The sequence below is a fragment of the Papio anubis genome, chromosome 20 (genome assembly GCF_008728515.1).
Source record: "Papio anubis isolate 15944 chromosome 20, Panubis1.0, whole genome shotgun sequence".
NCBI lineage: Eukaryota > Metazoa > Chordata > Mammalia > Primates > Cercopithecidae > Papio > Papio anubis.
Genome location: NC_044995.1, coordinates 15,036,903 through 15,060,365, shown reverse-complemented (window position 1 = coordinate 15,060,365; position 23,463 = coordinate 15,036,903). Strand labels below are relative to the sequence as shown.

The following is a 23,463-nucleotide window of genomic DNA, read 5'->3' as shown; positions in this document are numbered from 1 at the left end:
GCAGCTAGAAAGGTGATCATTAAAATGTCAGGAAACAACAGATGCTGGAGAGGATGTGGAGAAATAGGAATGCTTTTACACCGTTGGCAGAAATGTTCAACCATTGTCAAAGACAGTGTGGTGATTCCTCACAGATCTAGAACCAGAAATACCATTTGACCCAGCAATCCCATTATGGGGTATATACCCAAAGGATTATAAATCATTCTGCTATAAAGACACATGCACACGTATGTTTATTGCAGCACTATTCACAATAGCAAAGACTTGGAACCAACTCAAATGCCCATCAGTGATAGACTGGACAAAGAAAATGTGGCACATATACACCATGGAATACTATACAGCCATAAAAAATGAGTTCATGCCCTTTGCAGGGACATGAAATGAAACCATTATTCTCAGCAAACCAACAAAGGAACAGAAAACCAAACACTGCATGTTTTCGCTCATAAGTGGGAGTTGAACAATGAGAACATATGGGCACAGGGAGGCAAACATCACACACCAGAGCCTGTCAGGGGGTGGAGGGCTAGGGGAGGGATAGCATTAGGAGAAATACCTAATGTAGATGATGGGTTGAAGGGTGCAGCAAAACACCATGACACATTTACACCTACGTAACAAACCTTCAAGTTCTGCATGTGTATCCCAGAATGTAAAGAATAAGTTTTTTAAAAGAAAGAAAAAGAAAGAGGTTTAATTGGACTCACAGTTTCACATGGCTGGGGAGGCCTCAGAATCATGGCAGGAGTCAAGGAGAAACAAGTCACATCTTATGGGGATGGCAGCAGGCAAAAAGATAATGAGAGTTAAGAGAAACAGATTTCCGTTTATCAAACCATCAGATATCATGAGACTTATTCACTATCACAAGAACAGTATGAAAGAAACTGCCCCCATGACTCAATTGTCTCCCACTGGGTCCCTCCCACAACACATGGGAATTATGGGAGTATGATTCAAGATGAGATTTGGGTGGGGACACAGAGCCAAACCATATAATTCCACCACTGGCTCCTACCAAATCTCATGTCCTCACATTTCAAAACCAATCATTTCTTCTCAACAGCCACCCAAAGTCTTAACTCATTCAGTATTAACTCAAAAGTCCAAATTCCAAAGTCTCATCTGAGACAAGAAAAGTCTCTTCCACCTATGAGTCTGTAAAATCAAAAGCAGATTAGTTACTTCCTAGATATAGTGGAGGTACAGGCATTGGGTAAACACAGTCATTCCAAATGGGATAAATTGGCCAAAACAAAGGGGTTACAGGGCCCATGCAAGTCCGAAATCCAGTGGGGCAGTCAAATCTTAAAGCTCCAAAATGATCTCCTTGGGCTCCATGTCTCACATCCAGGTCATGCTGATGCAAAAGACAGGTTTCCATGGTCTTGAGCAGCCCTGCTCCTGTGGCTTTCCAGGCTACATCCTTGCTCCTGGCTGCTTTCATGGTCTGGTGTTGAGTGTCTGCGGCTTTTCCATACACACAGTGTAAGTTGTCAGTGGATCTACCATTCTGGGGTCTGGAGGATGATGGCTATCTTCTCACAGCTCCACTAAGCAGTGCCCTGGTAGGGACTCTGTGTGCAGGCTCTGACCCCACATTTCCCTTCCGCACAGTCCTAGCAGAGGTTCTCCATGAGAACCTCACCCCTGCAGCAAACTTCTGCCTGGACATCTAGGCATACATTTGATACATCCTCTGAAATCTAGATGGAGGTTCCCAAACCTCGATTCTTGACTTCTGTGCTCTTGCAGGCTCAACACACAAGGAAGCCACCAAGGCTTGAGGTTTTCACCCTTTGAAGTCATAGTCTGAGCTCTACATTGGCCCCTTTCAGCCATGGCTGGAGCGGCTGGGATGTAGGGCACCAAGTCCCTAAGCTGCATACAGCACAGGGACCCTGGGCCCAGTCCATGAAACCACTGTTTCCTCCTAGGCTAGGCCTGTGATGGGAGGAGCTACCATGAAGACCTCTGACATGCCCTGAAGACATCTTCCCCATTGTCTTGGGGATTACCATTTGATTTCTCATTACTTATTCAAATTTCTTCAGCCAGCTTGAATTTCTCTTCAGAAAACGGGATTTTCTTTTCTTTTCTTTTTTTTCTTTTCTTTTCTTTTTTTTTTTTCTTGAGACAGTCTCACTCTGTTGCCCAGGCTGGAGTGCAGTGCAGTGACATGATCTCGGCTTACCACAACCTCTGCCTCCCAGGTTCAAGTGATTCTCCTGCCTCAGACTCCTGAGTAGCTGGGACTACAGGTGTTCACCACCAGGCCCAGCTAATTTTTGTATTTTTAGTAGAGGTGGGGTTTCACTGTGTTGGCCAGGCTGGTCTCAAACTCCTGACCTCATGATCCACCTGCTTCAGCCTCTCAAAGTACTGGGATTACAGGCGTGAGCCACTGTGCCCGGCCAGGATTTTCTTTTCTGTCACATTGTCAGGTTGCAAATTTTCTGAACTTTCATGCTCTGCTTCCCTTATAAAACTGAATGCCTTTTAATAGCATCCAAGTCACCTCTTGAATGCTTTGCTGATTAGAAATTTCTTTCACCAGACACCTTAAATAATCTCTCTCAAGTTCTAAGTTCTACAAATCTCTGTGGTAGGGGCAAAATGCTGCCAGTCTCTTTGCTAAAGCATAACAAGGGTCACATTTGCTCCATTTCACATTAAGTTCCTCATTTCCATCTGACACCACCTCAGCCTGGACTTTATTGTCCATATTGCTATCAGCATTCTGGGCAAAGATATTCAACAAGTATCTAGGAAGTTCCAAACTTTTCCACATTTTCCTGTATTCTTCTGAGCCTTCCAAACTGTTCCAATCCCTATCTGTCACCCAGTTCCAAAGTCGCTTTCACATTTTTAGCTATCTTTTCAGCAGTGCCTTACTCTACTCTACTGGTACCAATTTACTGTATTTGCCAGCACAGTATCCTCTTGCTTAAAAAGCCTGGTGATAGAAATTGTGTTCACTTTCCTACTTCATGAAATTTACACCAGAGTCTTTCCTCTCTTACTTCAGAAGAGATGAAGGACAAAAGACCAGATGGGGAGGACAAGGTTGTTTAGGAGAGGTTGTGTACCTCTGACCTGGATTCCGTGATGTTCATTCAATCATACCTGGAAGTGTGCATATTTGCATGTGCAGTCATACATTTCTATCATATGCTTCATAATTCCCTCCCTGTTAGTGGCAATTAGGAACTCACATAAAGCTTAGGATAGTAAAATTATATGGTGTGTTGTTTCACTGCAGCAAAGATTTCTCTGAGGTTTAAGGAAACAATGGGACAAGAGGGCTGGACACTACTTGATGTCCTGCCTTCTCTTTTTATTGAGCAGCAGTCTACTCACCCATCATTTTTGACCTTCCCATTCTCCTACCGTGGGTTCAGATATAATTACTGAAGTCCAGATATAATTACTTGTGCCTGGAACTTGATGTTATTTTTTAAAAGAGGGGCCTGAGGAACGGTTTCCTAGCTGATTTCCAGGTTTCTAATTTTCACTGAATAAGTTGTTGGTTTTCAACTGTGGCTACTGGTTAGAGCCACCTGTGGGAATTTAAAACATACCAATGCCTGTGCCTTCCTCAAAAAGAGTCTAATTTGATTGCTCCATGGTGCGGCTTGGGATTTGGTCATTTAAAAATGCTTCCAAGGAAAATAGTCATTTTACAGTGAAGGAACTTTAGCCCAGTACTCAAAGTTAACATTCCCAATAATCAAAGATAAAGAAATTCTGGGCATCTTAATATGACAGACGTAGAAGGTGCAGCATTGCCTCTGTGGCATTTTTGCCCAAAATGGATAACCTGAGTTTAATCAGGAGAAAATATTAGGTAAGCTCAAACTGAGGGTCATTCCACAAAAAAACTCACCAATACTCTTTTAAAATGTTAAGGTCATGAAGGCAAAAGTAATTCTGAGGAACTGTCCCAGACTGAAGGAGACTGAAAGGACAGAACATTGAGATGCAGTGTGTGTTCTTGTATGGATCCTGATCCAGAAAAAGGACATTAGTGGGAAGACAGAGAGGATTTGAATAGGGTCTGCAGATTCATTCGTTGTAAGATGTCAGTGATCATTTTACTAATGTTGATGATTATACTCTGGTTATCTATAAAGTTAATACTAGGGAAAGTTGAATGAAAAGAATATGGGAACTCTGACTATATTTGGAACATTTTTGGAAGTGTAAGATTATTTCAAAATGAAAGTTATAAAAAAGAAAGGGGAAAAAACTTCCAGATAATCCTGAGTCCCCAGAGTTGAAGACCACTTCCCTAAGTTATCTTGCCCAATACTGTCAGAGTAATCCTCCTGGAAATATTGTTTGTGATGTTACTTACCCTCTCAAAGCTTTCCAGTGACTCCTATCATCTATAGGATGAAATTCCAATTTCTTAAGTTCTCATTCAAAGCCCCCATAACACGACCCCTATCTACTTCCTTGATCTACATGGAAGGACTTGACCCACATTTGACTTTCTCATGTCTAAACACTTTCCAATTATTTGACTCCTTCATATAAAATGCCTACCTGCCTGCTCGCCTCCTAAATTGTTCTTCATCTTAAAGCTCATTTCAGTCCCTGTCTCTTCACTGAAGCTGGTATGGTTATTTCTGTTAGAAGCCGTCATCCTTTGTTTATTTGAATTCTGGGAGGTACAGTGGTGTGGACTGAAATATAAGCTTTAGATTCAGAAATATGTGAGTCTGAATTCTGATTCCACCTTTCACCAATTCTGAGATAAAATACTAGTTAATGATGTCTTGGGATAGAGGGATAATAGTACCTACTTAAAGGGTCGTTGTGAGCATTAGATGAGGTGCAAACAAAGGTCTCCAGCACATAACAGATTTCTTCTTCATCATTTTTGTTGCTCAGTGATCCCAAAGGTGTTATGGGTGATGTAAAGGCTTTTATCAAAATTTTCTGCAGGGCCTTTTAAAAAGTCTTGTGTCTGGCCATCACTAAGATGAGAGACAACCTTGAACTGAACTGAATGTTCGGAACTTTAAAAAATTCAACCGAGATTTGTTTTTCCTGGAACACAACTCAGTAAACAAGTGGATAGAAAAATGTAACCCAACAGAGGGAGAAGGGAAGCACAGTGGTTTCAAATAACACCCATGCCTTCATAGGAAAAAGCTGTGATGCCTTCTGAACCTACCTGTTTGCTCTCAGTCAGGCAGGATCAAAGAAATGCAACTTCTTAGTACAATCCCTTAAACCATGAGTCCTGCACAGCACCTCACTAATCCATTCTCTGCCCAGGTGATGTGTGCACGGGTGAGTCAGATCTCCATGAGTGAGATACTCTTCCCACTTGTCAGCTCCCCTACCCTCACTACTGTGTGCTCTGGTCTGGCCCCAGTTCCCAGGCCATTAATATTGGTCTAAGAAAGCAAGGCCAGGACGGGCAGCTGAGAGGAAAGTCAGAGGCCACCAAGCATGAAAAGAGAGAGGTGAGGCTGTCATTGCTCAAAGCCATCCACTCTGGGTATGTTTTATGACTGTTTCTGGGTTTTGGAATCTTCTCCCCTTTGTCATCATTCCAGGGACTCACCCTCCTCCTATTTCCTTCTCCCTAGTGCACCCTTTTTATGTCCCTAGTGCACCCTCTGTCCCTAGTGCACCCTTTTTATGGCCAGTGACTGGCTGTGTGACTAGATGACAATTCAGTAAAAGTTACTTTTTGTGAGTAATTTGACTGACAGCCAGGCCCGCCCTGTGTTTTCCCAGAAGAGACTGGAGGTTCATAAAAGCTATCTTTAATGCAGGGCTGTGCAGTTGTGAGTGTGGTGTTAGGAAACAGGTGCATAAGTGAAGAGTGAGACCGAAAACAAAATGCTGGCTGTTCATCAAATCCTGAAAGTAGATCAAATCCTAAAATAATCCAAAAATTATTCTGGAAGGTGAATGTCATTCAGGAGACCTTGGAAGCCCTAGGGTGTCCTCTGTACAAATGAAGTGGAGGATGAGGTTAAATTATGGAGTTGGATGACACTCATCACATGACTTCACTTCTCTGCCTCAGTTTTTTTATATCTGTAAAAATGGGGATGCTGACACTCAGGATTTTTTATGAGGACTGTAGCTACCTGAAAACCCCTTAAGATAGTGCCTGGGGCCGGGCGCGGTGGCTCAAGCCTGTAATCCCAGCACTTTGGGAGGCTGAGGCGGGTGGATCACGAGGTCAGGAGATCGAGACCATCCTGGCTAACATGGTGAAACCCCATCTCTACTAAAAATACAAAAAACTAGCCGGGCGAGGTGGCGGGCGCCTGTAGTCCCAGCTACTCGGAGGCTGAGGCAGGAGAATGGCGTGAACCCGGGAGGCGGAGCTTGCAGTCAGCCGAGATCGCGCCACCGCACTCCAGCCTGGGCGACACAGCGAGACTCCGTCTCAAAAAAAAGATAGTGCCTGGTGCATAGTTAGTGCTGCATCAGTGTGAGCTATTATAATTATGGAAATAGGCGAAGGTGCCACCCGGAGCATTCAGAGTGCCTTCCAGTCAGGGTCCCCGCAGGTAGCTGGAGATGAAGATGGTTAAGGGGGCTTAAACTCCACAGTGGAAGGATTGGGGGGCAGTGCTGAGAAGGAACTCAGAAGCCAACAGGCATGGAAAGAGGCCAGTGGGACTGTCATTGCTCAAAGGCCACACACTCTGGGTGTGTTTTATGACTGTTTCTGGATTTGAAATCTTCTCCCCTTTGTGATCATTCCAGGGACTCGCCCTCTTTATATGTTTCTGGATTTGGAATCTTGAGCAATATTCATGACGCACAACATTCTGTGAAAAATACCTTTACCCTACAGCAGGAACAGCCAGAGTGGGTGTGGCTTCTGTCACAAATATTGTCTCCTAGTAGTCTAGGAATTTGTCCTAGGATCAAATGGTTTTGCTGAAAGTCAAGTCTAGAAATGGGCTTTAGGGGTGCCTTGTGACTAGCATTTATGTTGCCAATGGAAAGCATTCATCTTTTTAAAGGAAAGCATTCATCTTAATGAAGAAATCCCCTCTTATGGTCTGGGTCAGGGTTTTTTGCCTCTGTTCTATCCTTATTTATAAATTATAAAGAGAAAGACCGAAGAAGAGTGACATAAGGAAGTGTATGTATGAATTAACAGGGCAGAAGTGCGACTAGTATGTGTAAATTAAGGGAAAGCATGTATATATTTTATGTGAACATAAAAAGGACTTCTTGTTGGCCCAGTGCGGTGGCTCTCGCCTGTAATCCCAGCGCTTTGGAAGGCCGAGGCGGGCAGATCACGAGCTCAGGAGATCGAGATTATCCTGGCTAACATGGTGAAACCCCGTCTCTACTAAAAATTAGCCGGGCATGGTGTCAGGCGCTTGTAGTCCCAGCTACTCCGGAGGCTGAGCCAGGAGAATGGCGGGAACCCGGGAGGCGGAGCTTGCAGTGAGTGGAGATCTCGCCACTGCACTCCAGCCTGTATGACAGAGCGAGACCCTGTCTCAAAAAAAAAAAAAAAAAAGAACTTCTTGTTTTAAACAGACCTCTGCATAAAAATAAAAATAATATCCACTGCCTTGAGTGGATAGCAGACTGCATGACCAGAACATTCCAGCAGAGTCGTGAGAGAAGGGATTGTGTGGCTTCTTTGCTAAATAGAAGGTTAGATTGAGTAAGTCACTGAAGAGAAAGGAGGTGAAGGAGAAGATGGGTGATGGTGAGAGAATGTAGGATGCCAAAAGGAAAAGACTGAAAGAAAAGTTTACTAAGGGCTCATCAGGTACTCGGCTGTGTGTCTAATGCCTTCCACATATTAATGTATCCATTCACTGTCATTTTCTGATGCAGTAAGAGTGACCCTTGTGCTGCAGATGAGAAGAGGCTGAAGGGGGTGAAGTGAAGTCCAGGGTCATCCAGCCAGTTCATAGCAGAGCTGGTGTGTTTCACCTCGAAATGTGTGCTCTTTGTGATTCAGACAGAAAAGTGAGACACAGAAGAAAGGCAAAGCAATTTTTTGTTGTGGGTAGAGTTTACAAAAGGTACCTGTGTTGAGCAGAATAATGGCCTCCTGAAAATATCCACATCCTAATCCCTGGAACCTGTGCATGCTACTTTATTTGGCAAAAAAAAAAAAAAAAAGACTTTGCAGGTGAGATGAAGTTAAGGGTCTTGAGATGGGAGGTTATTCTGGATAATCTGGGTGGGCTCAGTGTAGTCAGAAGGGTCCTTGTAAGTGAAAGAGGGAGGTGGAAGGGAAGAGTCAGGGTGAGAATGACGCAGCCAGAGAGATCCCACTGGCTGTCCCTGGCTGTGAACATGCATCAGAAGACAAAATTACAACAAAATCAATTATAGATCCAATTGGCTTTTATTTGTGATTCATGAGTCAGGGCAGTTTCCATTCTGCAAAATACAGTGATAGCTTCCACTGGGCAATACAATAGTGGAACAGTGGGTTTTGTAAAATGGGAATCCAGGAACAGAAGAATATAAATAAACTCATTTAAATAAACTGATTGGTTAATTTCAAAATACTTCATATTACTTTTTTCTAAGAGTTAAAGCAGAAAGGACTTTCTTACTGTGCTGACATAGCCTGGACTCTCCTGTTTTTAGGAAAAATGTGTCTGTTCTGAGATCTACCTGCTTCCTCAATGTTTCAGTGTGAGTATGTGGCCTTTAGAATGACAGGCTCCATTCTGGAGTCACTAGGCTCTCACCTAGATGAGAGTTTGACTAAATAAGGCATTAACACTACTGTCAGTTACCATCATTTTGGACTTCCATCATTCATAGGTTATGATGTCCTCCTAATCACACATTTATTTGAGTTTTTGTCATTCCAGTCAAAGAGAGAATATTTGACATTTGACTAATGACTGCCTACAAACATGTAAAGGTTTTAGAGAATACAGCACACCAGGGTAACTAATATTGTGACAATCAGGAGGATAACACCAAGAGTTTGGAGTATGATCCATAGGTAGAGACCCCATGAGCCAAACCAAATCAAATAGAATAGATTAAAGAATGAGCCACATGAGGAGCCTACCCATTTTAACCAAGCAGCATGTTTGTTAATTTTTGCAACTGAGTATCTATAGTACCCGCTGTATTTATCCATGTGCAACAAGAAGTGTCAGCAACTGCACAAACTCCTCACTGTTCAGCTAATAGGGAGCAATTCTATTATCTAGCATCCCATGGCTGGGTTACATTAAAATAGTGAGTAAGAACAGGTGAGTCTAGAGGTCTAACTCTAAAAGGGACCACTGTACATTTGAACAAACAGTTGTATTAGGGATGTTGTTAAAGTTAGCCACTGGGTGGAATAAAGGATCCGTTAGGTCATGTAAAGATTTGGGTTTGACATGACATGACAGACCCAACACTCTGTCAAATTACCTATACAAGGCACTGATGGTGAAATTGTAGTTACAGCATTATCTTGCCAAATTAAAGAGGCAGGCATAAGCAGGGAAAAATTGAGTGGGATAAGAGCCTCATCACGATGGGAAGTCTTGTTCCGACATCTTGGGAAAAACTGTCCACAGCATGAAGTCATCAACTTCTCGTCCTGGTTGGCAATTTGAGTGTCTCTAGTTATGGTGTTGAACATTTTGGTGAGCTCTGAGTGGCTCACATCTCAGGCATGAGGGTTTTCCCTTGAAATTTACATTGAGTTGTCCACCTCTAGCTTATAGGTCTTCAGGACGAGAGCAGGTCTTATAATTAGTGGTTCCACAGGAGAAAACGACATTGAAGGAACAGGCAGTCCGGTCTACAAGTAGACAATAAAAACTTGAAAACAAAATACAGGGCTACAATTCAATAACAGTTGTATTACAGTTTTTCTTCTGAACATAACTTTTCTCCATCTCTCCCTGTTTCTAAGTTAATCAGAGTAAGACTAACCTGTTTACAAAATAGGTAGAGTCTCATCAAACATGGTCTGATTCTTTATATAGGAAGTATAGCAAGAATAGCGATTGACTACATAGGATCGTTTTAAGGTTGCTTTGCTGGAAGGTTTGATAAGGAATCTCAGATCAAACTTTTAAAAACCTCTCAGCACTAGGCAGCCAAACCAAGGCTGACTTCAGACTTTGCCTGCAGCATCTCAGTACCTATGGGTTCATTCTACGTATATTTCCAAATATGGCATCCCAGCCAAAGTCTTGGTAATATAACCAGTATTTTTTTAAATGTATCCTGTTATAAACAGAGCAGATTCTTATCGAACTTATGAAAACAACTATTCTCATAACAATGTGAACAGCCATGAACAGTTGCCTGATTCTGGATGGAAAATGTAGGGAGAAAAATTAATGTTTCAATTTTTGTTCACAAGTTGTATTTTACCAAATTTCTGTAAGCTACATAGATAGCTTAAAAGAAAAATGTTTCTTCAAATCCGGAAAACAAAACATTTAAAGAATCATCAAAACTTCAACTAAAAATTCATAAAAACATTATCCTCATTAGTTCATTTAGTCCCATGAAATTAATTTTTTGTTCTGCTTGACCTTGGTTGGCAGTTTCATGAAGATGTCTCTTCATTAAAGTTTTGGAAATTCTTAGCCCAACGGTATGATTCTAAAGTTATCAGAAACCTGTATTCAAGACAACTTGTCAGAGTCTTATCCATACATATCCTTGGAAAAGAAGCAGTTTTGGACTGTAACCATTTCCAAATGCTTTTAGAGAAGAGTCAAAACAACTATCTGTGAATGACAAAGACTTAAGATGACAATGTTAAAAATCTGATGGGACTTCAGATTTGATAGATTTGATGATAATGACACCACTCACAAGCAAATTTGGTTAGTTCTGTGGCGTGTAATACTATGACTGATAACATATTAGATTTCTAGAAATCTCATGTAATTTTTGAAACATTCACATCAATAACATACCCGCAAATATAACTTAGAGAAGGTGGCATCACGTCATTTGACAGTGTTTTCCATATAATTTAACAAATCAAATAAGGTGAATTTCCATTTCGCTTCTGTTTCTCAACTGGATTACTGAGTTCAGGGCATCGCCCATTAACAGACATGACCAACAATGTATAAGCTTATGTATGTTGAAAAAGTTCCAGAGGTAATTTTTGATACATAACCCTAGCTACAAACCATTGATTTAAGCCCAAGTTCTCCCTATAAGAGCAGGGTTTCTGCATCCTGTCTGCACATTAGTAGCATGTGGGAAAGCTTAAATAACAATGCCTTGGTCCCACTCTAGACCATTAAATCAAAATGTATGAGTGGAGCCTGGGAATCAGTTGTTCTTTCCTAGTGATTTCAGTGTGTAGCCATATTTCCCATTAGATTTCTCTTTCTTCTCATGGAATTTATCTTTTTCTATTTTGGTATTACAGTTCTTTTTCATATCTTATTTTCTGGAGACAGGGTCTTGCTCTGTTGCCCAGGTTGGAGTGCAGAGGCACAATCACAGCTCACTGTAGCCTTGAACTCCTGGGCTCAGAGGATCCTCCCACCTCAGCTTCCCAAAGCACTGTAACGACGGTTGTGAGCCAATGCACCTGGCCTTTTGTCTTATCTTCTGTCTTAGGCTTTATGTTCCCAGGAGTAAGGACCTTGTCTTCTTCAATTCTGCATCTTTCATGAACGCATGAATTGGTTATCAGGAAAAGATTCTCAGCCACACTTAGGTTGTTTCCTCTCAGGTTCACATGTTCATGCTACAGTCTTTGTCCTCCACAAGGTCAGAGGTTGCTTGTGACGAAGGGTGTGGGTAACTCCACAGTGCAGGTGGTGGAGGAAGGTTACCTCATTTTTAGGCATAACATTGGAACTAAGAATTCTATGTGTATATGGGGCAGAGGGGCAGGGATGTATAGGAAGACAGATCTAATTAGGATGGAGAAATTATACTCGGGAGTAGTGGTAAAGGAAGTAAAAAGGATTCGTGAAGAGAAGAAAAGTGAACTTATCTAATAGGAGAGAGTAGGCCCCTGCAGGTTCTTGAGTAGGTGATTTTAGGAAGGTAATGAAGCAGTCATATGCTAGGAAGCATTCAAAGACTGGAGATAAGAAGTTAAGCAGGACTTCAAGCAGTTGTTGAGGTTTATGGTAATGGAGAGAACAGCACAAGTGAAAGATGTTTTAAAAAGGACCAAGAAGCTTTCACAGTGTATTGAACTGGGGAAACAAATGAGCAGAGGCTGGAAGTAGTCATGTCCAAGATACAGTGGAGTACAGGAAGAATGAAGACCAGGGAAAAAGAGACCTGCAGGAATGAGTGCTGAGAAGCAGGAGTGTAATAGGAGGAGGAGGAGATCTAGTCCCAGATACAGGTGAAGAAGTCCTTTCCCTCTCCCAAGCATGGCAGTCAGTCCTGCAGGAAATAGGATAAAAAGAGAGATCATAATATCTGCCACTCTTCCTGAAATGCAGAAACTACACCAGGTCTGCTATATCAGAGCCATCCCAGCCAGTACTCCAATCATGAGGCTGACAGCGGTCCCAGCTGAGAGGTCAGGAGAACTTCCTGGTACTGATTCATCTGTCATGGAAAGAAGAGAGAAGGAATGAAGGTGATCTTATTTTACAGTGGGGTACCCCAGGAACCAACTCTCAGCATGAAGTCGTTTCTATTTGTTCCTTCAAGGAATACATTATTTCTGTGGGAAGGTTGCTGGGAGATGATTTGCCAACTAAATTCTTGCAGGTTTTTCATCTCACCAGGTTTCCAGGTTGATGACCAGTCTTCTGTCTATTTTATCCTGACCTTTTTACACTCAGATATTTTTGAAGGCTTTGAAATTTGAGAAAGACTGATTGCTAATCTTGTATGTCATTAAAACTTCCCACTTTTTCATGGTTGCATTTTTTTTCTTCGTGTCTCAGTTGTGGCAGTTAGTGCATTCTGAATCCACCACCTCCTTTGCACAGAGACCTCGCTTCCCACAGGCTCCCAGCAGGTGTGTGAAAGCCAGTCAAGTTCTGTAAGACTCTGTTTTGCTCTGAAGGGCGATGGGCTTGAAGAATTCCCAACAGTCTTGCACAAACTCTCTTAGAACTGCACTGCAATCTAAAACTTTCTTTTTTTTCTCTTTCTCCTCCACAGGCATCACATCTGCATCATGATCTGAGGACTCTCCCAGGTTCCTCCCCCTCCCAACCCACTTTCCCTCACAGGTGTTTTTCTCTCAAAATTATATTGTGTGTCTAATCCCATCTTGGCTGCATCTCACTGAATGAAAACTCACATACCAGGCTTGAGACTTCATATTTAACTCTGTTCTTTTCCCTCTCCCATATCAATCAGTAACCATATCCAAGTGGATTTTTTGTGTAAATGCCTCTTTCTCCCATGTATATGTATATGTATATATGTGTGTATATATGTGAATATATATATAATGTATATATAATACCTTCTGCCTCTGTTTCTTCTTTATTTCTGTTGCAATAATTTGGGCTTAATTTCTCATCAGTCATCAGTCAACTCAGACCGATGATTAATAATCGCTAATATTAGCTACTGTTGAGGGGTACTTCCTATGTGTCAGTCCCTATGTTAAATTATTTACATGTATCTCATTTGAGCTGTAAAATAACAGTGTCAGGTAGAAAACAGAGGTGGCTTAGAGTGATGAAAAAACTTACCCAATGTCATACAGCTAGTGACAGGTGGATCTAGGATTTGACTCTAAGACTACCTGACTTCAAGGCTAATAATAATGGTAGCTTTAACAGTAGCTAACATTTATGAAACATTTCTTCTGCATGTGGCACTTTGCTGAATGTTTCATTGATCATTACATTAAATCTTCAAAACAGTACTGTGAAGCAGGCACCTTATTGCAATTTTCAATTGTGGAATCTAAGGCTCATAGAAGTTAAGAATCTTGTGCAAGAAATGTATAACTATAAATACTTACATTTAAAAAGAAGAAAGATATCAAATCAACAACTTGACTTCACAACGTAAGGATATATGAGAAAAACAAATGAAACCCAAAGATAGCTAATGAAGGAAATAATAAACTTTCGAGTGGACTAGAAAAACAATAGAGAAGAGCAATGAAACCAAAAGGTGGTTCTTCAAAAAAGTTCAACAAAATTCACAACCTTTAATTGGATCAACTAAGGAAAAAAAAAATGAGAAGATAGAAATTACTCAAATCAGAAATGAAAGTGATTACTACCAATTTTACAGAACTAGTAAGTGTTATGAGTATTATGAATAATTATGTGCCAACAAGTTAGAGAACCTGGATAAAATAAATTCCTAGAAACATAAAACCTTCTAAATGGAACCATGAAGAAACAGAAAATCTGAATAGACTAATAACTACTAGGGAGACTGAACCAATAAAAGAATTTGACAAAGTTCAACATTCTGTCATAATAAACACACTCAGATTGTAAAAAGAAGGAAACAACCTCAACATAATAGAGGCAATATCTGAAAAGTCCAACACTAACATCATACTCTAGGGAGAAAAACTGAAAGCTTTCCCTCTAAGATAAAAAACAAGACAAGAATACCTACTTTTGCCACTTCTATTCTATGTAGTATTGGAAGTTCTAGTAAGAAAAAGTAGGCAAGAAGAAAGAAATGGCATCCAAATCAGAAAGAAGTAAAATTAACTCTGTTTGTAGATGACAGGAACTTATGTGTGGAAAACCCTGAAGATTAAAACAAAATTTTAGAACTAATTAACAGATTCAGTATAACTGCAGGTACTAAATCAACAAGCAAAAATCAGTTGAAATCAGCTGTATTTCTTTTTTCTTTTTTTCCTCTGTCTCTCTTTTTTTTTTTTTTGAGACAGAGTCTCATTTTATCGCCCAAGCTGAAGTGCAGTGGCACGATCTCGGCTCACTGCAACCTCTGCCTCCCCAGTTCAAATGATTCTCCTGCCTCAGCCTCCCAAGTAGCTGAAATTACAGGCATGTGCCACCACATCTGGCTAATTTCGTTTGTTTGTTTTGTTTTGTATTTTTAGTAGAGATGGGGTTTCACCATGTTGGTCAGGCTGGTCTCGAACTTCTGACCCTAAATGATCTGACGACCTCAGCCTCCCAAAGTGCTGGGATTACAGGTGTAAGCCATCGCGTCCAGCCAAAAAACAGTTGTATTCCTATGTACTTACAATGAACAATCTGAAAAGAAATTAAGAAAAGAATTGATTCATATTACCATCAAAAAGAATAAAGTTCTTAGGAACAAACTTAACCAAGGAGGTGAAAAACTTGTAAGCTGAAAATGATAAAACGTTGCCAAAAGAAATTAAAGAATATATTAATAAATGGAAAGAAATTCCATTTTCATAGTGGAAGATCTAATATCATTAAGATGACAATATTAATGCAATCCCTACCAGAATTCCAGTGGCATTTTTTGCAGAAATAGAAAAATGTATCCTAAAATTCATATGGAATATCAGTACTCTAAATAGTCAAACAATAGGAAAGAATGAAGCTGGAAGACTCACACTTCCTGATTTCAGCATTTGCCACAAAGCCACAGTAATCAACACAGTGTGGTACTGGCATAAAGGAAGACATAGAAATGAATGGAATAGAATGGAGAGCCCAGAAACAAATGCTTGCATATATGGTCAAATTATTTTTGACAAGAGTACCAAGGTCATTCAATAGGGAAAGAGTTGTCTTTTCAACAAATGATATTGGGAAAGCTGGATATCCATGAACAAGAATGAGTTGAATCTTTACCTAACACCATATACAAAACTTAACCCAAAATGAATCAAAGACCTAAATGTAAGAGCTAAACCTGTAAAACTCTTAGAAGAAAACATAGGGGGAAAACTTCATGACATTGGATTTCACAATGACTTCTTGGCTATGACACCCAAAGCACAGGCAACAAAAAAAAAAATAGATAAATGTGACTTCATAAAAAGTAAGATATTTTCTATATCAAAGGACGTTATCAAGAAAGTGAAAAGGCAACCCATGGAATGGGAGAAAATATTTGCAAATCACATACCTGATAAGGGATTAATTCTCAGAATATATAAAGAACTAATATAACTCAACAACAAAATTCCAAAAACCCAATTTAAAAATGGGAAAAGGACTAAAACAGAGATTTCTCCAAGTAAGATATACAAATGGCCAATAAGCCCACACAAAGATCCTCAACATCACTAATACTTAGAGATATGCAAATCAAAACCACAATGACACACCACCACACACACATTAGGATTTAATAAAAAAAGAAAGAAAGGAAAACACAAAACATGTGTTTTGAGGAGGTAGGAAAATTGGAACTCTTGTGCATTGCTGATGAGAGTGTGAAATGGTGCAGGCACAGTGGAAAATGGCAAAGCTGTTTCTCAAAAAAATTAAGCAAAGCATTACCATTTGATGCAGCAATTCCACTGCTGGTCATATGCCCAAAATAACTGAAAGTAGGGATTTGAAAAGATATTCATACACCCACGTTGATAGCAGCATTACTCACAATAGCCAAAATGTGGAAACAGCCCAAAAGTACACTGAATGATAAGTCAAGAGGCAAAATGAAATATATTCACACAATGGAAACTCATTCAATCTTAACAAGTAATAAAATAAAATAAAATGCCAAGCATTTACACAGTCATGAGACTCAAATTCTGATACATACTACAACGTGAATGAACCTTGAAGACACTATGCTAAGTGAAATGTGGCCAGACACAAAAGGACAAATTTTGTATAAGTCTATTGATGTGAGGTACTTATTAATAAAATAGTCAATTACAGGAAGACAGAAAGTAGAATAATGGCTACCAGGGACTAGGGTTAGAAGGAGTGGAGAGTTATTGTTTATTGAGTGCAGAGGTTTAGTATGGTAAGTTGAAAAAGTTCTGGAAACGGATAGCGGTGATGGTTGCCCAGCAGTATAAACATAATTGGTATCACTAAACCATACTTTTTTTGGAGACAGGGTCTCGCTCTGTTACTGAGGCTGGAATTCAGTGGCACAATCAAGGCTCACTGCAGCCTCAACATTCTGGGCTGAAGTGGTCCTCCCGCCGCAGCCCACCAAGTAGTTGGAACCACAGGTCATGTGCCACCATGTTTTGCTAATTTTTTGTGAAGACAGGGTTTCACCATGTTGTGCAGGCTGGTATTGAACTCCTTAGCACAAGCGAGCCACCCACCTCAACCTCTCAAAGTGCTGGAATTACACGCGTGAGCCCCTGCACCCAGCCCTAAACCGTACATGTAAAATGGCTAATATGATAAATTTCAGGTTATGAGGGTTTAACCTTTATGAATATATAGTGGCTGGTACTCTTGCCCTCGCTATAAATACACATCTTGTGGCCCTGCCCCTTCCCTCCCATGCAGAGCCCCAGTGGCTAAATCTCCCTATTTCTCCAAATGTTCATCACTAGCTGTGCTCTATGCTGTGTCCACAGCCTCATAAAGCCAGTGACTTCAGAGCCAGGCCATAGCTCAAGAGTCTGCCCCAGGGCTCCCTCTCTTCCCAGTTCCCTGAAGCCTAATCCAGGAGAGGCTCTGCCTTTTATTGGCAGCTCAATTTAGCCAGATTCAGGACAGGTCACCCAAGCACCTTCTCCACACACCCAGGTCCCACCCCAGGTGGAGTCAGGGCAGGACCAGTCACCAGGTGAGCCAAGAGCCGAGCAGGGAGCAGAGTCTGAGCTGCTCCTCCCTCATCCAAGGGGGCTTCCTCCTCTCATCTGGGGAAAAAGTGTGAGCCTGTTTCAAAGCCTCCTTGTTCCTTGTAGATCATGAATTAGGCAAAAGAACACAAATTGGTGACAAAAAGGGACGTATTGGTGGCCGAGAGAACCCTTAAGGACCCTTCCTGCTTTCCCCTCTGTGAAGCTCCTTCCACTACATGGGGCTTTGGGACTGAGGGAGCCCCCTCCCCACATTCCAGGCTGGATCCGTAATCAGCCATGAGAAATTACTGAAGCACAGGGAGGAGGGTCTGCAGAGACACAGTGAGAGGGTTCAGAGGGGAGAATTTGGGATCTGCTTGTGCCCTTGGGACACAGGCTGGAAAAGAAAATTTTCTTCAGCTCTTCCTTAACACCAGAGAGACCCCATCTCAAAATACGATGCCAATGGTCCAGGGATCTATGTACCACAGACTGTGATCATCTTGGCTGTGGTCCTATTGTGGCCAGTGGCCAATCTGTGGGCATGGCAGGTATAGGATACACTATTCTTTGCAGTGCTTTGGGAATAAAGAGCTCTTGCATGTGTTGCAGAAGCTTTCCATCATTCAGCCAAAAATACTGTGTGGGTGGGATGAAGAGCCTGAGGTTTGCTCCTAACTGGTAAGATATGTCTGGGGTAGAAATGGCAGGGGTGTCCAAGCCTCCTGGAGCAAAGAGAATAAAGGCGTAAGTGATATCCTCAGAGGGAAGCGGAAGCTCCTGGTCTGTGGAAGGGCCGTGGTATCCCCCTTACCCAAATCACAGTACTGAAGTCCCAACCAAACCCCGACTGTGTTCACTGAGGCAGAGCCTGAGACATTCACTTGTTTCTCCCATCACAGGCTGTGGACCCTGAGCCTCCCAGGGCAGGAGCAGCCCCTCCTCTCATACTCTTCGTCAAGGCTGGGTCTGCCCAGGCTTGCTTGGGGCTGGAAGTCATGGCCAGCCTGGGTGACTAGAAGTGAGGGTCTGTGTACTTGGACCCGAGAGGGACTGAGAGGCCTGGCCTCTGGCTGCGTGGATTTGGGCTGGCAGCCTGGGCCACAGAGGAACAGAAGATACTCACGGCGGACATTCAGGGTGACTGGGTCACTGCGCCTGGCACCCACTGGGTTCTGTATTTCACATTCATAGGGTCCTTTGTCATTCGTTGTGACGCTCAGTAGAACGAGGGTCCTGTTGTCAACGGAGAGCAGCCGCCTGGGACTGACCTGGAGGCTCTGATTGTTTACCCACCACAGGTAGGTTGTGTCCTGAGTTTCAGGTTGACAGGTTAAAGCCACAATATCCTTGTTCTCCACCGGATTGAAGGTGTTGCTGGAGATGGAGGGCTTTGGTGGCTCCGCTGTGCAGATAACAGAGAGAAGATTGCCTTGTGTGGCACCCTTGGTTTCCCTACAGGTATCTTTCAATCAGAGTTCGCATCTCCCACCTCTAAGCCCACTCAAGTCCTTAAAAGCCCATGGCAGGTGTGTGTATCACAAGACAGGTGCACAATGATCTGAGAGCTCAGAGACTGTGAGGCTGCCTGATTTGTCTTAGAGAAGCACAGACTTTCTCAAGTGTAAATTGTGCAGCAGCTTTGGGTCATGGACATACCCAGGACCATGAGTCACAGCCCCTGGTGCCTCTCCTGGTCCTTTCCTGATGACTGCCTACCTGGCCTTTTGGGGTCCTCACCTGGAATGTGCAGGAGCTGAGTTCCTTCCAGCTGAACACTCCTATACCACCCAGCCATGGCGTGTTTCTCTGAGCCTTTTTTTTTCAAGGGTATCCCAGAGACGGGTGATGATAACAATGGGTGTTTGAGGAGACATAGCAGAGGAAACCAGGAAAACGTCTAGCGGTGAGTTTAGTACTCAGACTGCAGGGCCTCCAGGTGGGGCAGGCGTTTGATGATGCCCGGGTGTTTGATGGTGACTGACAAGAGCTAGTGACCGCCAGGAAAGCACAGCAGAGTCCAAAAGAAGATAAAGGGTGAGTGAGGCAAGCAGGGGCTGGCTGAAAATCTGAGGATTCTCAATGACATAACAAGAAAAATGAAGGCAAATTAGAAGAAGAGATGTGTGTTATATTAGGAAAGTTACAAAGAGCTCCCTGTCCCCAGCTCTCCTGTGCAGAGTCAGCAAAACGGAGGAAAGCCCAACACAGGCATGAGAAATACTTTCTTCCTTTTCTCTCAACCTAAGGAAACACAACTAGAGTTTGATCAAATTCATCCAAACTAGACAGAGTCTAAGTGAGACGGGGCTGGTGCAGTTCCCATTCCAAGGGGCCCCACCATATGATGATAGTGTCATCATGAGGACACAGGTGTATGTGGAATGGGGAGCAAACCCATCAGACAGCACACACCTGGCCCGCTGCACCTGGAGGAGGTCCCGGGAATGACTGGAGGACCTAAGCCCCACAGCAAGACGAGGATGGAGTTGGTAGTAAAATGGGTGGAATGAACCTATGGGCTTTGGGGACTGCACACCTGTCCTGCCTCTGGTCCCCTGGTGAGTCAGTGTAGAGAGCGAAGAGAGGAGTTGCTCATCCCCGTCCCATGACCAAGCATTTACACAGTCATAAGAATCAACACCTGGGTTGCTTCTTTGTTTTTTAAGAGCCAGGGATCTTGCTATGTTGCCCAGGCTGGTCTTGAACTCCTAGGCTCAAGACACCCTCCTGTCTCAGTCTCCCACTGGGATGGCTTTAGAGGCAGGGGATAAAAGGGGTGGAACATGGGTCTCAGCCCCTTGGAGGGTCAGGGAATAGGTGCCAGAGCCTCCTAGGATCCTGCATCAGGTTCCAGTCTCTGAAGAGATTATGGATCATGCATTCCTCCATTCATTCCCTCCCTCCTTCATGAGAGAACTACTGTGTCTCACGTTGGGCCCTGGCTTGGGCAGGGTGTGAGTGGGGAGAGAAAGTAAAGTCCTTTCCTTTATCCTCCTGTGGGAGTGACACCAACACATCAGGAAGCACAGGATTTCAGGTCCAGGGTGGGTAGGAGTGTGAATCTAAGGGAGAGGCCTGGACATTCCCAGCACTGACTCTGATAGTTGAGGCAGGAGATTCAGTTCTAAGTAAAAACTAATCCTCCATTTGTTCCTCACTTCCCAGACCAGAATCTCCCACTTCTGGCATGGATGCCTAGGAAGGAAGCTCTGTAGCTACAGACACAGACCTGGGGATTCTGATGTGTCTGTCCGGTCTGTGAGAGCCTGCCTCAGTGGCTGTATTTCCTTCTGCCTCAGTTTCCTTTAACAAAATGAGATAAAGCGTAAATGGTCTCTGGCTTGCCTTGTTGTCTGTGAATTCACCTTGAAATAATCACGATTACCTGGACGAGAGCCCTGCGTAGAAGAGCTGCCCAAATAAGCAGCATCTCTGATTGTTTGCCCCCAGGAGTGGGTTATTTGGACCTGATTCCTGGTGTACAAGGAACTTAAAGCAGAATCTTTCTTCTTCCCTTTCTCCCCCTGAGGACACTGACTCCCCTAGGACCTCTCTTAAGTTCCTCATCCAGGGGGCTGAGGTCCTAGTAATCCTGTTCATCTGTCCTTTCCAGGCTGAGTCTCAGGTGAAGGATGAGGCTCTGTCCTTGCCCAGATGAGGCCCTGGGGTTGACCAGGCTGGTGACCAGCTCCGTGAGCCATGATCCTCAAACAGCTCAAATCCTTGCTCTCAGTCAGTTCAACCCAGGAGGCCACAACCCAGCCCTGGCACAGGTTCCTTAGGGTCACCTGGAGTCAAGAGCCCTGGGACAGGGATCTGGGACTTGTGCTTCCAGGGCTGAGCTTCTCTGTGAGGATTCCAGGGGACCCCTCAGGCCAGGCTCTGACCCGGTTCTCCAGGGTCTTTTTCAGGGGGAGAGCACAGAATCTTGGTTGGGACTGATCCCCTCCTGCTGAGTCCCCCGCCCCCCATCAGACTGTCCTTCCTTTGCAGCAAGTATCTGCAGGGTCTGGATGCAGGAAAGGGATTCTGATCTGTTGAAGTTTGTCTCCCCCGTATGTGTCCTTCACTAAATGCCCAAACCCCGACACAGGATAAAGTGTAGATGGGGACACGGGCACAACCCAGGCCTGACAATCCCGTGTGTATGAAGTAGAACTGACCCCCAGCACCCAGATGTCGTGGAGGAATCACTCACAGAATACGTAGAATTGCCTGGTTACTTCTTCAGTCACAAGATCTTCGCTTATAACGTGTAGGGTATAGATTCCTGGGTCACTGAGGCCGACGTTCTGGATCAGCAGGGATCCATTGGAGTATATTGTCTCTCGACCGCTGTGTGCGGGCCCTGGGGCATTTTCTCCTTGGTTTACTACATATCCTATAATTCGATAGTTGGCGTGCACCCTTTCCCCTTTGTACCAGTTGTAGCCATAAAGATTGCGGGACACATAACTGACTAGCAGAATGACCTCCTTCCCCTCTGCAACATTGAACGGCACAACTTCAATGTTAGTCTGGGCACTGGTGGGCAGGTTCCAGAAGGTTAGAAGTGAGGCTAGGAGGGGAAGAGAGCATCAGTCAATATTGGGTGGAAAGATGGGGCCCTGGATCCTGAGCAGGCAGGTTTCCTCACCCACCCCCATCTTGAAGAGTGTGTGTGTGCGCGTGTGTGTGTGTGTGTGTGTGTCCTACTGGGTCAATGTAAGCACCATGACCCCATTCCTTCAGCATCTCTGACCTTCACATTTCCCTGTTTGGAATCCTCTTCCCCAGGGATCTGCATGGCTCTCTCCACACTGCAGGACCTGCTCACATCAGGGCATCCTTGGGAGACCCCTCCCCTGACACCTTCTCTAGAGGCCCTGGGTGTTCCCTGTCTGACCTTTCCCTGCTCTATTCCCTTTAGGGATCTTGTCAACACCTGACTTCACATCCTAGATCTCTTTGCCTGTCTGTCTTCCTCCCCATGAGAGTGTGAGCTCTGTGAGGGCAGGGACTTGTGTGATCTGGATTGCACCCCAGTGCCTGGGACAGGCTGCAGGCTCCAGTGGATGAGCTCATGAGAGTTCCCAAGGCCCTCCACATCCTGGGGCTTATTTTCCAATGTCTGAGGTTGGTGGCAAGGGACAATGTTTTATGCCCTGGTTATGTTTTTATTTGAAGTGTCATTTGATATAGTTATTATTACCATGTTTCAAAATGTAGCAACTAGTGACAATTAACCAGGAAAAGAGAACACGTGAGATTTTCTTGACCCTTTCCAATTCCAGTTCAATGTGATTTTCCTGTTCTGGTTTCCTGTCCCTCTCTGGTGTCCTCTCCCATATTCATGCTTCAACAGAAGCCCTTTGTCCCTCTCAGAGCCCCGTTCCCCCAAGGAGACCCCAGCCAGTCTCTCTGGCCCTCCTCCTACCCACTCCCATGAAGTCCTCCCCTCACCTGTGAGCAGGAGCCCCTGCCAGGGGATGCATGCTCTGTGTGGACAGGCTGAAGGGGACCCCATGGTCTCTGCTGCCTGCTTGTCCTCTGTGGAGAAGAGCTTGGGCTCCAGGAACGCTCTTGTCAGGGCTGCTGTGATTGTCAGCTCTGCTGTCCTTCCTACCTCTGTGCTGAGCCTCCTCCCAGGACAGGAGCACTTTCCAAGATCACATGGTCCAGGGGTGGGGTCTCTGCTCAGGAGTCCTTTGTCCCCTCCCCTCTCATTCCTGCCTCTTTTGTCCTTCTTCCTCTTTCCCTTTTGTCTATATTCAGTTCCCCAGACAAAGCTATGAGAAGCAAGGCTGATGGACCCCTGTCCCCTGGGAGGACAACCAATCTTTCCCAGCGCTGACCTC

At 43.7% G+C, this 23,463-nt stretch overlaps 1 protein-coding gene across 2 annotated transcripts; it reads right to left on the bottom strand.

Moving 5' to 3' along the window:
- Positions 1–8,342: 8,342 nt before the first annotated feature.
- LOC101009987 (CEA cell adhesion molecule 7) lies at positions 8,343–23,261 on the bottom strand. 2 transcript variants are annotated; one of them, XM_017952941.3, is made up of 4 exons: positions 23,069–23,259; positions 21,825–22,184; positions 18,750–19,028; positions 8,343–9,778 (listed from the first exon to the last, which is right to left on the bottom strand). In XM_017952941.3, the coding sequence occupies exons 1-4, from the start codon at positions 23,130–23,132 to the stop codon at positions 9,696–9,698; spliced, it is 786 nt and encodes a 261-aa protein (XP_017808430.1). In that variant the 5' UTR covers positions 23,133–23,259; the 3' UTR covers positions 8,343–9,695. The 2 variants fall into 2 exon arrangements, with proteins under 2 accessions (XP_017808430.1, XP_009192838.1); XM_009194574.4 differs by lacking the exon at positions 8,343–9,778 and adding an exon at positions 11,463–12,528 and having other exon boundaries at positions 23,069–23,261.
- Between the last annotated feature and the right edge of the window lie 202 nt (positions 23,262–23,463).

Coding starts and splice junctions, on each gene's coding strand:
- LOC101009987 (XM_009194574.4), bottom strand. CDS start 23,132: ATGGGGTCCCCTTCAGCCTGTCCACACAGAGCATGCATCCCCTGGCAG. Junction 22,185..23,068: donor GCAGGGGCTCCTGCTCACAG/GTGAGGGGAGGA, acceptor TTCCCCTCCTAG/CCTCACTTCTAACCTTCTGG. Junction 12,529..18,749: donor AGTCACCCTGAATGTCCGCC/GTGAGTATCTTC, acceptor TTTCCATGACAG/ATGAATCAGTACCAGGAAGT.